Source organism: Mirounga leonina, unplaced genomic scaffold (assembly GCF_011800145.1).
Source record: "Mirounga leonina isolate KUSES-001 unplaced genomic scaffold, KU_Mleo_1.0 Mir_173, whole genome shotgun sequence".
NCBI lineage: Eukaryota > Metazoa > Chordata > Mammalia > Carnivora > Phocidae > Mirounga > Mirounga leonina.
Genome location: NW_023270447.1, coordinates 82162099 through 82175024, shown reverse-complemented (window position 1 = coordinate 82175024; position 12926 = coordinate 82162099). Strand labels below are relative to the sequence as shown.

The 12926-nt window shown below is 45.8% G+C and overlaps 1 protein-coding gene across 1 annotated transcript in view; it reads right to left on the bottom strand.

The window, feature by feature from the left end:
- Positions 1–12307, bottom strand: part of SDHB (succinate dehydrogenase complex iron sulfur subunit B) — a 29026-nt gene extending 16719 nt beyond the window's left edge. Inside the window, exons 1-2 of the mRNA XM_035019668.1 lie at positions 12121–12307; positions 1275–1402 (exon numbers count right to left, since the gene is read on the bottom strand). Of these exons, the coding sequence (XP_034875559.1) occupies positions 1275–1402; positions 12121–12192 (200 nt within the window). The 5' untranslated portion in view covers positions 12193–12307. The remainder of the gene's footprint in view (positions 1–1274; positions 1403–12120) is intronic.
- Between the last annotated feature and the right edge of the window lie 619 nt (positions 12308–12926).

Below are 12926 nucleotides of genomic sequence, written 5' to 3'. Positions count from 1 at the left end.
TGGGGCTCAATCCCACATCCTCAAGATCATGACCTGAACCAAAATCAAGTGTGGCCTGTACAATTTCCTTTTCTTTGAGTTTTACTAATGATTTTTGGTTGCTGAGTATTTGGTAATCGTCTCCTTGACAAGAATGTTATATTATCAACTAGCTATATTGCTTAATAGAACTTACGTGTCAATACAGAGTCAAAGAAAGCATTGAGAGTAGTAGTTTTCAAACCTTTTTTTTGGCACTATGGAAGCTTCTCAAAAGAAATAAAATACTTATTCACTGACAAATAAAACAGATCATAAAATAGAGCAGTTCTGGTTATGCTGGGGAGGGGAGGGGTGGCACAGTGGGAAGCTGGAGCCCAGCTCACTAGATTCTTCCTTCCCTTTGGCTACCTGTGGAGATCCTTCAGGGTGGAAGCTGATGAGAGAAGAGTGGCTCAGAGAGAGATGAGGGACTCAAGCTGCTGTTGCTGCCTTTGAAGGTGGGGACTATGAGCCACGGAGCACAGAGGCCTCTAAAAGCTGGGAGTGGCCCTCAGCTTACAGCCAACAAGAAAACAGGGACCTTGATTTTGCAACTGTAAGGAACTGAATTCTGCCAACAGCCCGAAGGAACAGAAAATGGATTTCCCCTTAGGCTCCAGAAAGGAACATGGCCTGCTGACACCTCGATTTTAGTCTGATGAAACCTTTACCAGACTTCTAACCTGCACAACTGGGAGATACTAAATCGATGTTGTTTTAAGCCACTAAGTTTGTGGCACTTTGATGTGACAGGAATAGAAAAAATAATAGAGGTACGAATCTCTGTTAATATTTTAACTACATCCCTATCTTGTCCTATCACCATTCCAGCCACATTTATGGTGTCTATCCAGCTCTACCAATACTCCTAGAAATTTGTCATCCTCTGATTTGGGGAAAGGAAAGGAATTTCTCAAAAGTTAATCTTCTTGGTATTAGTCCTTTTTTTTTTTTAAAGTAGTCTCCATGCCCAGAGGGGAGCCCAACATGGGGACTGAACTCAAAACCCTGAGATCAAGACCTAAGCTGAAACCAAGAGTCGGATGCTTAACTGACTGAGCTACCCAGGTGCCCCCGGTTATCTTTTTGAATCAGGTACATACCTCATTCTTGTTTGAAAAAGAGATGATAAATTCCAGAGCCACTGAATGATCTGTTTTTAAGCCTTCCAAGGATGTGAAAAGCATGTCCCTGAATCAGATCAAGAGTACACTTTCACTTATCAAATACCTAGCTCTCACATAGATACTCACTTATTCAAATCAATTTCATAAGTTTGCATATGAGGTTTATCTCCAGTCTTGTCTGGGTCCCATCGGTAGATGGCAAATTTCTTGATTCGGGGAGCTGCAGCAGCAGCTGTCTGTGCCCCCCGGCAGGCCTGAAATTGAAAAAATTCACAAGAAGGAAAAAAAATATTAAAAATGCAAGATAAATCCTTCTGTTTAGCTGGCACTATAAACTACCACACTGGACACAAGCCCACCCATTACTGACACACAGTCTTTTTTTTGTTTTGTTTTTTTAAAGATTTAATTAACTAATTAATTTTTAAAAGGTTTTATTTGACAGAGAGAGAGAGAGAGAGTACATAGCGAGAGCAGCAACACAAGCAGGGGGAGTGGGAGAGGAAGAAGCAGACTTTCCGCCTAGCAGGGAGCCCGATGCAGGGCCCGATCCCAGGACCCTGGGATCACGACCCGAGCTGAAGGCAGACGCTTAATGACTGAGCCACCCAGGAGCCCCAAGATTTATTTATTTTAGAGTAGAGCACGTGAGCGCACGGAGCGGGGAGGGGCAGAGGGAGAGTCTAAAGCAGACTCTTTGCTGAGCCCAGAGCCCATGGCAAGGCTCCAATCTCACAACCCGGATACCACAAGCTGAGCCGAAATCAAGTTGGGACGCCTAACTGACTGAGCCACCAAGGTGCCTCCTGACACAGTCTTCCCGAGAAAGGCAGTCATTTGATATCCAACAAATACTAAGCACCTAGCACATACCAGATATGGTACTGGGGGCGGGTGAAATAGCACATAATGAAACAAAGTCTTTGCCCTCACAGAATCTACTTTGTATGAGCAAGAGAGAAATTTATTTAATTAAATTATTTATTTATGATTTTATTTATTTATTTGACAGAAAGAGACACAGTGAGAGAGGGGACAAAAGGGGGAGTGGGAAAGGGAGAAGCAGGCTTCCTGCGGAGCAGGGAGCCCGATGCGGGGCTCGATCACAGGACCCTGGGATCATGACCTGAGCTGAAGGCAGATGCTTAACGACTGAGCCACCAGGCGCCCCTATAAAAAGATTTTTATTTATTTGACGGGGAGAGAGAGAGAGCAAGCGCACAAGCAGAGGGAGCGGCAGGCAGAAGAAGGAGAAGCAGGCTCCCCGCTGAGCAAGGAGCCTGATCCAGGGCTTGATCCCAGGACCCTTGAATCATGACCTGAGCCGAAGGCAGATGCTCAACTGACTGAGCCACCCGGGCGCCCCAGCAAGAGAAATTAAATATTCATAATAACGTATAAAGAGGGAAGAACACAACAGAGACTTACACTAGTACAAGAGATCAGGGAAGGCCCCATAAAGGATATTCATGCTGTGGCTTGGTAAGTAGGGATCAGGGGAAGGAGTAGGGATGTATAAACTGAGGGGACAACACGTGTGGAGGCCCAGATCGGGGAGAGCACAGTGCATCTGGGAGAACCGAGAGAAGTCCAGTATGAGTGAGGGAGGCTTGAGTAAGGATGGAAGTGGAAGATGTGAGCAAGTCAAGATTTCGATTTTATCCTAAGAGCAATGAGAGGCTATCACAAATTATCAGGTGGAAGACATAATCATTCTTTATTTTTGAGAAGAATATCACTGGCTTGAAGGAAGAACTGTCAGACAACATGTGGAGAAACGAGTAGAAAGCTACTGTAGTTGTTGTAACGAGATGCTGGTGCTTTTAGATTAGGTGTCTTAGTCAGCCCGGGCTGCTGTAACAAGACACCAAAGACTGGGTGGCTTAAACAACATGTTTCTCACAGTTCTGGAGGCTAGGAAGTCCAAGATCAAGGTGTCAGGCAGACTTGGTGTCTGGTGAGGACCCTCTTCTTGGTTTACAGATGGCTGCTTTCTTGCCATGCCCTCATGTGGCAGAGAGAGAGATCTCGTGTCTTTTCCTCTTTTTGTAAGGGCGCCAAGCCCATCCTAAAGGCCCCACCCTCCTGACCTCATCTAACCCTAATTCCCTCTCAGGCTCCACCTTCAAGCACCATCACAATGGGGGCTGGGGTTTCCACGTATGAATTCTGGGGGAACACAAACATTCAGTTCACAGCACTATAGCAGGAAAGAAGAGACTACATTTAGGGAACTAACAAACAGCTGAGTCCTGTTCTCAAGGAATATTCTATTCCAGCTCCTGGATATTCCGTCTCTGCCAGCTCACACCGTGAGCCCAGAACCCCGGGGTGCCACTGCAGGGCTGCTACGAGAGGGACGGTGAGAAGGTCTGGCCTCTGATTCCTTCCCTCCTTCACTGGAACAGCTTCCCCCTAAGAACAGATTTGCAAAAAGGGTGCTATTGCTCAAAAGTTTCATATTTGAATTCATACTCATTTTAAAAGCCACTATTTATATGAGCTGATGAGAGGAGCCACAACTGGAACCCAAGTCTGCCTGACTCCAGAACCCATGTTCCTAAAACACTGTACTATCCTATTTATTTTTGAGTATTTGCAGGTCTCTTCTTGGTTCTGTCTTCTTTTTATGTCTTAAATTCCTTGAGGGCATGTGTATTAGAGTTCTCCTGAGAAACAGAATCAGCAATGTGTATATTTATACATACATATACATGTATACATACATATGAAAAAATACATACATACATATATATTTATAAAAAGAGATTTATTATAAGGAATTGGCTCATGACTATGAAGGATAGCAAGCCCCAAGAGCTGCAGTTGGCAAGCTGGAGACCCAGAAAAGCCAATGATGTAAATCCAGCCCAAGCCTGAAGGCCCATGAGCCAGGAGAGCCGATGATGTGGTTCTAAATCAAAGGCCAGCAGGCTTAAAACCCAAGAGTTGATGTTCAGTTTGAAAGCAGTCAGGCAGGAGGAATTCCTTCTTATTTGAGGAAGAGGAGCCTTTTGTTCTACTTATGCCCTCAACTGATTGGATAAGGCCCACCCACATTACTTGGTTTATTTATTTAAAAGGATTTTATTTATTTGAGAGAGAGAGTGCAAGCGAGAGAGCAAAAGTAGAAGGAGCAACAGAGGCAGAGGGAGAAGCAGGCTCCCCACTGAGCAGGGAGCCCGATGCGGGGCTCGATCCCAGGACCCTGGCATCATGACCTGAGCTGAAGGCAGTTGCTTAACTGACTGAGCCACCCAGGCGCCCTGGTCTATTGATTTAAACGTTAAACTCATCCCAAAACACCGTCACAGAAATACCCAGAGTGTCGGACCAACTACCTGGGCACCCTGTGGCCCAGTTGACACATAAAATTAACCACTCACAGCATGGAACAGGTTACATTTTACATCTCCCAGTGTACCTGGTCCAGGCCTTTGCACACAGCAGTTCAATTTATGGTTAGGAAAAATTGAAGAAAAATGCAAAAAATTATACTGGAATTTAAAATAAAATAAAATTTAAAAAGGGAAAAAAGAAAAAAGCAAAACTTGAGCATTAGATTAACACAAACATGCTGTCCCCATCCCACAGCCCTTGAAACTCTTCCATCCAGGAGGAGGACACCAGGCGGAGGCCACACCAAGTCCCCTGGGCCCCATCCGGGGGGCAGAGTGGGTGTCCTGTCAGTCCAAACAGCAACTAGCAGCTGAGCCCCCAGTTTGTATGCAGACACATGCAGACTATCTCCCAGGCCAGCTAGTTCTCTTATAAACTGGTAAAAAAAAGATGAAAAACTGGGAGGGTTAATTGTGTAACTACAAGAAATGTGATGGTCATACTTGCTGGCAAAAAGTGTCCGGAATTAATATTATGCAGCCATCAAAAGGAATGAGATCTTGCCATTTGCAACGACATGGATGGAACTGGAGGGTGTTATGCTGAGCGAAATAAGTCAATCAGAGAAAGACATGTATCATATGACCTCACTGATATGAGGAATTCTTAATCTCAGGAAACAAATTGAGGGTTGCTGGAGTGGGGGGTGGGGTGGGAGGGATGGAGTGGTATAGATTGACACTGGGGAGGGTATGTGCTATGGTGAGCGCTGTGAATTGTGCAAGACTGTTGAATCACAGATCTGTACCTCTGAGACAAATAATGCAATATATGTTAAGAAAAAAAAGAAAGATAGCAGGAGGGGAAGAATGAAGGGGGGGAATCGGAGTGGGAGACGAACCATGAGAGACGATGGACTCTGAAAAACAAACTGAGGGTTCTAGAGGGGAGGGGGGTGGGAGGATGGGTTAGCCTGGTGATGGGTATTAAAGAGGGCACGTTCTGCATGGAGCACTGGGTGTTATGCACAGACAATGAATCATGGAACACTACATCAAAAACTAATGATGTAATGTATGGTGAGTAACATAACAATAAAAAAAGTAAAAAAAAAAAAAAAGTGTCCTGAATTAAGTGAGGCTGAAAATATAAACATCAGATCTCAGTATGAGAAAAGGAAATACAGAGAGGTGAGAATGAATGCGAAGTGTTATTTTCTTTTATTACCAATCTGGCTAGGATCAGCAGTAAAAGGAACATCTTCCATCAGGGACTCCATCTTTTTTTTTTTTTTAAGGAATTAAAGGCAGGATTCTATTCTATTCCATTCTGTTTTATTTATTTTTAAGCTCTACGTGGGGCTTGAACTCATGACCTGGACAGCAAGAGTCGCTCCCTCTAGCGACTGAGCCAGCCAGGCACCCCCTAGGAACTCCATTTTGTAAAACAGCAGGAACATTTGGTTAACGCCACCTTGTGGCGTTTAAGACAAAGTGGACGAAGTGAAAAGATCACTGAAGATATTTGCTCCAGCAGCCTTCCGCTTGCTAACTGCCCCCACCTTGTTTTGGTTAGATTTAATGAGGTATAATTCATTACAATAAAATTCACCAATTTTAAGTGTATAGTTTGATGAGTTTTAACAAAGAAGTATAACTCCTACCACAATTATGACAGACCATTTCCATCTAGAAAGTTCTCTAGTGTTCCTAAATTTACAATCAGTGCCCTCTCCCTAACCCTTGTAACTGCTGTGCTTTCTATCACTACACATTTGCCTTTTACAGAATTTCACATAAATGCAATTGGACTTGGGTCTAGCTTCTTTCACTTGACATAATGCTTCTGGGATTCATTCACAGTGTTGTATATATCCAGAGTTTGTTGTTTTTTAAAAAAATTAAACTTTTCATTTTGAGATACCGGATCACATGCATTTACAAGAAATAATAATGAGATCTATCATATCCTTTACTCAATTTCCCCCTGTGAAAACACTGTCCAAAACTACAGTACAATCCCACAACCAGAACATCAACACTGGTACAGTCAAGACACAGAGCATTCCCATCCCCACAAAGACCCCCGGTATTGCTCTTATCAAAGCCACACCCCACCCCTCATGCCTCCCTCCCTTCCTAGCCATCACTAATCCATCTCTATTCCCATAATTTTGTCATTTCAAGAATGTTATATATAAATGGGATCATCTAGTATGTAACCTTTTGGGATTGGCTTTTCTTTATTCAGCATAATTCTCTGGAGATTCATCCAAGTAGTGTTTCTTTTTACTACTGAGTAGCGTTTCATGGTATGATGGACTCCAGCTTGTGTAGCCATTCTCCCACTGAAGGACATCTGGGTTGTTTCCAGTTTTTGGCTACAATGAAGTTACAATGAATATTTGTGAACATGTTTCCATTTCTCTGGGATAAATGCCCAGGAAGGTAACTGCTGGGTTGTGTGACAGTTGGGTGGGTGGCTGCCTTGCCTGTGGTAGATGCTAGAAGAAAGAGGGACAAAATGCCTTTAAAACATAACTTCTTCAATTTTTTTTTTTTTTTGGCCAAAACATTAGGAAAGCTTGGACTTTCAAAAGAATCTGGGACTTTGGAGTTGCCAACTCTAGTTCCATGGTTGTGAAGGCTGCTTTAATAGTTCTGCCAGAGGGCAAAAGGCATCCAGTCCCAGGAAGCTCGGTCTCACTCCCACAAAGGCTTATTGAAGGTGAACGGCCACCACCTGCCACAGGTCCTCACCTTAACACCTCTTCCTAAGACCTATGTCTGCTTCATAGGCACTCTACAAAAATACAAAGGTCTACACTTGCTCATGCAGATCTCCCCAAATGTGATTAGGTTTTTCACAGATCATTTAAATTCTTATCCTACGAATGATGTGAGACAAAACAATGCAGGGGTGCATCACAACAGGGTACTATAAGGCAATGAGCCCTAACATAAGTTTTGGGGTACCCCAAAGTGTTACTTTTTCTAAACAACTAATTTAAATTCATTTTGTATATTTTATACAACACTTGGTGGGGTGGGGGGTGGGGGGTGGGATGCTTCCTAACAGGAAGCAGGAGAGAAGATATGGAAATCAAAATTACCAGAAGAGGCTGTGGTTCTAAGTGAAGGAGTGGTTCACTTGAGGGCTGCACTAAGAGTTAATCCAGAGGAATATGGCAGCTGCGATAAGAACAAATAAATTCGTGCAATAGAGAAATCTAAAAATTTGTTACACAGGTGTCCCAGTAGCAGTAAAAAACAAAAAACCAAAAAACTAAAAACAAAAACAAAACTTCCATTCACTGAGCCCTTACCATGTGTGAAATGCTGTACTAAATTGTCTCTAATCTTTACAACATCTCCACAACGGGAAATTTTATTATTCTCAGTTAAAAAACGAAAGTAAAAATCATACAACAAAAGAGCCAGGATTCAAACACGGGTCATTTGACTGCAAAGTTCAACGCTTTACTCATTCTGTCTGTGGCAAAAATGCAAATCCAAAACAGAACAGCACAAAAAGAAAATTCCTTTTCACAAACAAACCTAAGAACACTCAACTCATACAATTAGCAAGATCTTAGGTAGTAGCTAGCCCAGACCTATTCATTTGTTTATTTGTTCAATAAATATTACAGAGTGGCTTCTATGTTCCAGGGACTGTTCTAGGCCCTGGAGATCAAGGGCAAAATACATGTACATTCTGATCCTTGTGGAGCTTACAGTGGCTGGAGGCACACACAAATAACATCGATAGTATGTGGGCCCAGGGGATAAGTGCAATGGGAGGGGGGAGGACAATAAAAAGGAGGGGTGGGGGTCCTGGCTATAACTCTACAATTCTAAATGGGGTGGCCAGGGAAGACTTCACTGAAAAGGTTGACAGTTGAGCAAGACCCGAAGGAGGTGAGCGAGCAAGCCATGCCTGTATCTAGGGGAAGAGCAAACTGGGCAGAGGGGACACTGAGCACAAATCTTGAGGTGGACACGTGTTTGAGGAGCAACAAGGTGGTCAATGTTGAGAATGGAGTGAGTGAGTGAGACAGGAATGGGGAAGGAAATTAGGAAGTTACCAGGAGAGCCAGACCACATAGGACCTTGTGAGGTTTTTTTTTGTTCTGTTTTGTTTCTCTATGCCCAACGTGGGGTTTGAATTCATGACGCTGAGATCAAGAGCCACACGCTCTACTGACTGAGCCAGCCAGGCACCCCTAGCAAATTTCTTTAAATGTACTCGATGGAGGTTGTGTATTTGAGATTCAAACTTTGGAGAATACTTTTTCTTTTTTTTTAAGATTTTAAAAAATTATTTATTCATTTGAGACAGAGAGATACAGAGAGAGAGAGAATGAGCAGGGGGAGAGGCAGAGGGAGAGGGAGAAGCAGGCTCCCCGCTGGGCCAGGAGCCTGACGTGGACTCGATCCCAGGACCGCGGGATCATGACCCGAGCCGAAGGCAGACGCCCAACCATCTGAGGCCCCCCCCCCTTTAAAAGATTTTATTTTAGAGAAAGAGAGAGAGAATGTGCGGAGAGGAGCAGAGGGGAGAAAACCTCAAGCAGACTCAATGCTGAGTGCAGAGCCCCACGTGGGGCTGAAACCAAGAGTCCAACGCTCAATGCTTGAGCCACCCAGGTGCTCCCCCCTTTTTTTAATTAAGTAAGCTCTAAGTCCAATGTGGGGCCTTGAACTCATGACCCTGAGATCAAGAGTTGCATGCTCTACCAACTAAGCCAGCCAGGTGCCCCGGCCTTGTTATTTCTTTAGGAAAGTTTCCTTAAGGAGCAGGCTTGGAGCTCAATAGAACAGACACAAATTTGGAGGTAGGAAAGATGTGGAAATGGAGAGGAGGAAGGCAAAGGAGTCTGTATAAACCTGAGTAAAACGGAAAGTGCAGGCTTGTTTCTGAAATGTGTTAGTGGCACTGGTTTAAATCCAAGCTCTACCACTTAGTAGCTGTGTTTCTTTGGCAATTACTTAACCTCTCTGATTCTATCTCCTCTTTTGTATAAAGAGGAGGAAATATTAATATCTACCTCATAAGATTAAACCGGAGGGTCAGGCGACTAGCATAGCCCAGAAAGTAATTCTGCTTTTCAACACTGGCAATATTATCAGTTTCTCTATTATTCTGATTGGCAGACAGGTATCCTAAGACCTGCCAGTGCTAAGAGCAATGAGATACATAAATGAGAGAAGGCGGTACTTGCCCTAACGTTGTTCACAGCCTAGACGAATAAGGCAACACAATCAATTAATCCTTACAGCTAAACACTATAGGCAAGAACTATGGTTCACTGGTGCAGACTAATGCATAAAAGGAATTCAGAAGAGAAATCCTACCATATCTTAGAGTCCTAGGAACCTGAATATTACCTATTGATAATATACCAAGTTCATTATTGGATTCTTTTTTTTTTTTTTAAGATTTATTTATTTGACAGAGAGAGTGTGCACATGCGAGCACAAGCAGGGGGAGTAGCAGGCAGAGGGAGAGGGAGAGGCAGACTCCCCGCTCAGCAGGGAGCCTGATGCTGTGGGGCTCCATCCCAGGACCCTGGGATCTTGACCTGAGCTGAAGGCAGACACTTAGCGACTGAGCCAACCAGGCGCCCCTCATTATTGGATTCTTTTGAGGTGGCTTTTACGGGAATGAATGCAGATTCCTAAGAGGTGGAGAGGAAGGACTCTTCTATTTCTCTGCCCTCAGGAATCCGGCCTCACCTGGAATTACGAAACTGACCTATGAAACTAGCCTTCTCCTCAACTCATTCATGGAAGAGAAGAGGGACCTGAGCTTTAGAACTCACTCTCATTGGTGGGGCTCTCACAACTTAATTGCTTGCTCAGCAACTATAAAAGGAACTGGTAAACAAGGTCATTATTAGTTACCAATTTAATGCTCAGAGGACACCAACCTGAGGCTCTGGTAGGCAGTCCTTCTTCCCTATCTCCCCGTTTCAGAAAGACTATAAAATGACTTGTCCGAGTTCACATACAGCATATTGGAAAGAGCTAGTACTAGAAGACAGGCCATACACACTGTGTTGCAGGGCCAGAGCAGTATTTTTTTTTTTTTTTAAAGATTTTATTTATTTATTTGAGAGAGAGAGAATGAGAGAGAGCACATGAGAGGGGGGAGGGTCAGAGGGAGAAGCAGACTCCCTGCCGAGCAGGGAGCCCGATGCGGGACTTGATCCCGGGACTCCAGGATCATGACCTGAGCCGAAGGCAGTCGCTTAACCGACTGAGCCACCCAGGCGCCCCAGAGCAGTATTTAGAATGAGAGATATTTTCATGTCGGCACAAGAAGGGGAGAGGAACTAATTCTTGGTTCATCAGTGCCCAGATCTGTGCTAGGAGTTTTTCTCATACTATGTTCAAAAAACTGGATTTAGGTCCTGTATCTTCCAGTTCTTGGCCATGATATTTTGAACAAGTAAAATTTTCTTTCCCGGGCCTCAGTTTTCAAACTTCTAAAAAGGAGGTAAGAACTGCTATTCACCCACCTTGCAGGGGTTGTTGAGGAGCCCAGAGGAGGAAACAGATTTGAAAGGGACTTGTAAGTCCCTTATGTGTGCAATGGCAATTTCCCTTCCCCTTACAAAAATTCCCATTTACAATATAGATTAGAAGTGTGTGGTTTCCTGAAAATACGAGGGGGGTGTGGGGAAACGTATCACCGCACACTGAGTAATATAAACAAATACATAAGGGCAGCGCCAAGCTCTATACCCACAGGATCCGTGCCAAAACTCTGCGCTCGGTATTGCTGTACGCCCCTTACAGACAGGGACACTAAGAGGATGACACTGCTGTAAGGCACCCAATCTTTCCCGCAAACCCCCCACTAGGGGAAGGGTCCAGATCCTTCAGGAGACAGAGTGATCTGCCTCCGTTTCTCCCTTCCCCTGCTCTTCCCTTCCCAATCCCGGTCCAGCCCGTTTACTGAGCCCTCAATCTTGCATCCTGGAGGAGACCTCGCCTCCCAGTTCCCATCCCTCTCACTCCCGCAGGTATGTCTCTTCCACAGGGGCTAGTTTGAAGACAGAGAAAGGGCTTGGAGCCCAAAGGTTTGGATTCGAATTCTGCTTCCAACAGTGTTACTCGCTTGCCATGGGACCTTGGGCATCTCGAGACCCCTCTCTGAACTTTTCTTTCTTATCTTTTTTTTTTTTTAAGATTTTATTTATTTATTTGACAGAGAGAGACATAGCGAGAGAGGGAACACAAGCAGGGGGAGTGGGAGAGGGAGAAGCAGGCTTCCCGCCGAGCGGGGAGCCCGACGTGGGACTCGATCCCAGGACCCTGGGATCATGACCTGAGCCGAAGGCAGACGCTTAACGACTGAGCCACCCAGGCGCCCCTTTTCTTTCTTAGCTTAAAAAAAAAAAAAAAAAAATCGTCTTCGCCCTGATAACCTCCCAAGCTGCGGCGAGGGGCAGAAAGATAACGGACAGGGATGCTCCAGGCCCAGACCCGAGCGCTACGCAGTGGGAGCGGGTCCTCCCCTTCCCTGAGGCCTTGCGCTGTGCTCTCCCGGCCTCCTCCACGGCCCCCTCAGCAACAGGCCGCCTCCATCACTCTCCTGCCTGCCCGCTCCCTCCCGCCCCGCACCTCACCTGCAGGCAGGCTCCGCCAAGCGTTGCAACCGGGAACCGGCGTTTCAAGGAGACTCCGACCACCGCCGCCATCTTGGCTTCTGACGTCGCGCCCCACCCCTTAACCCCGAGGTCGCTTGCCGCCGTCGTCCCGCCCAGCACCGCGGCGCCGAGCCGGCGTCCACCCAGGACCCGCTAGCCGCGTTGGAGCCGCCGAGTGGGGGCGGTTCCGGTTTCCCGAGTGGGCGGAGGGAAGGCGGAGAGAGCCAACCCAAGCGTGCGCAGTTGCGGCGTGCGCGGCGCATGCCCAATTGGCCTCCCGCCTTCCTAAGGTGACCTTCGCAGAAGGGGGCGGAGTCTGAGAGGGAGGGCCTTGGAAGGACCGAGGCTTAGATGATGCGGAGGGAGGAGCCATCCGATCTGAGTCCAGTGCCTGTCTTAGCCCCCTTTCTTCCTGAAAATTTGTCAGTAGTATCACTCATCTCTTAGTGATGAATTTAGTGGCTTTAGTCAGACAGTTGTCAGACACTGCGGTTTGCCCGAGACTGTCCTGGTTTCAGCACGGAGAGTCCTGCATCCCGAGAAACTCCTCGGTTGGTGAAGGAACAGAGGGGATGTCAAAGATGATGGGTCATCCATCCATCCACCCACCCAACCATCCATCCACCCACCCAACCATCCATCCATCCACCCACTCACCCACCCACCCATCCACTCACTCCCTCATCCATCCCTCCATCCACTCACCCATCCACCCACCCACGCACCCACCCATCCATTCATCCATCCATCCATCCATCCATCCATCCATCCATCCATCCATCCAT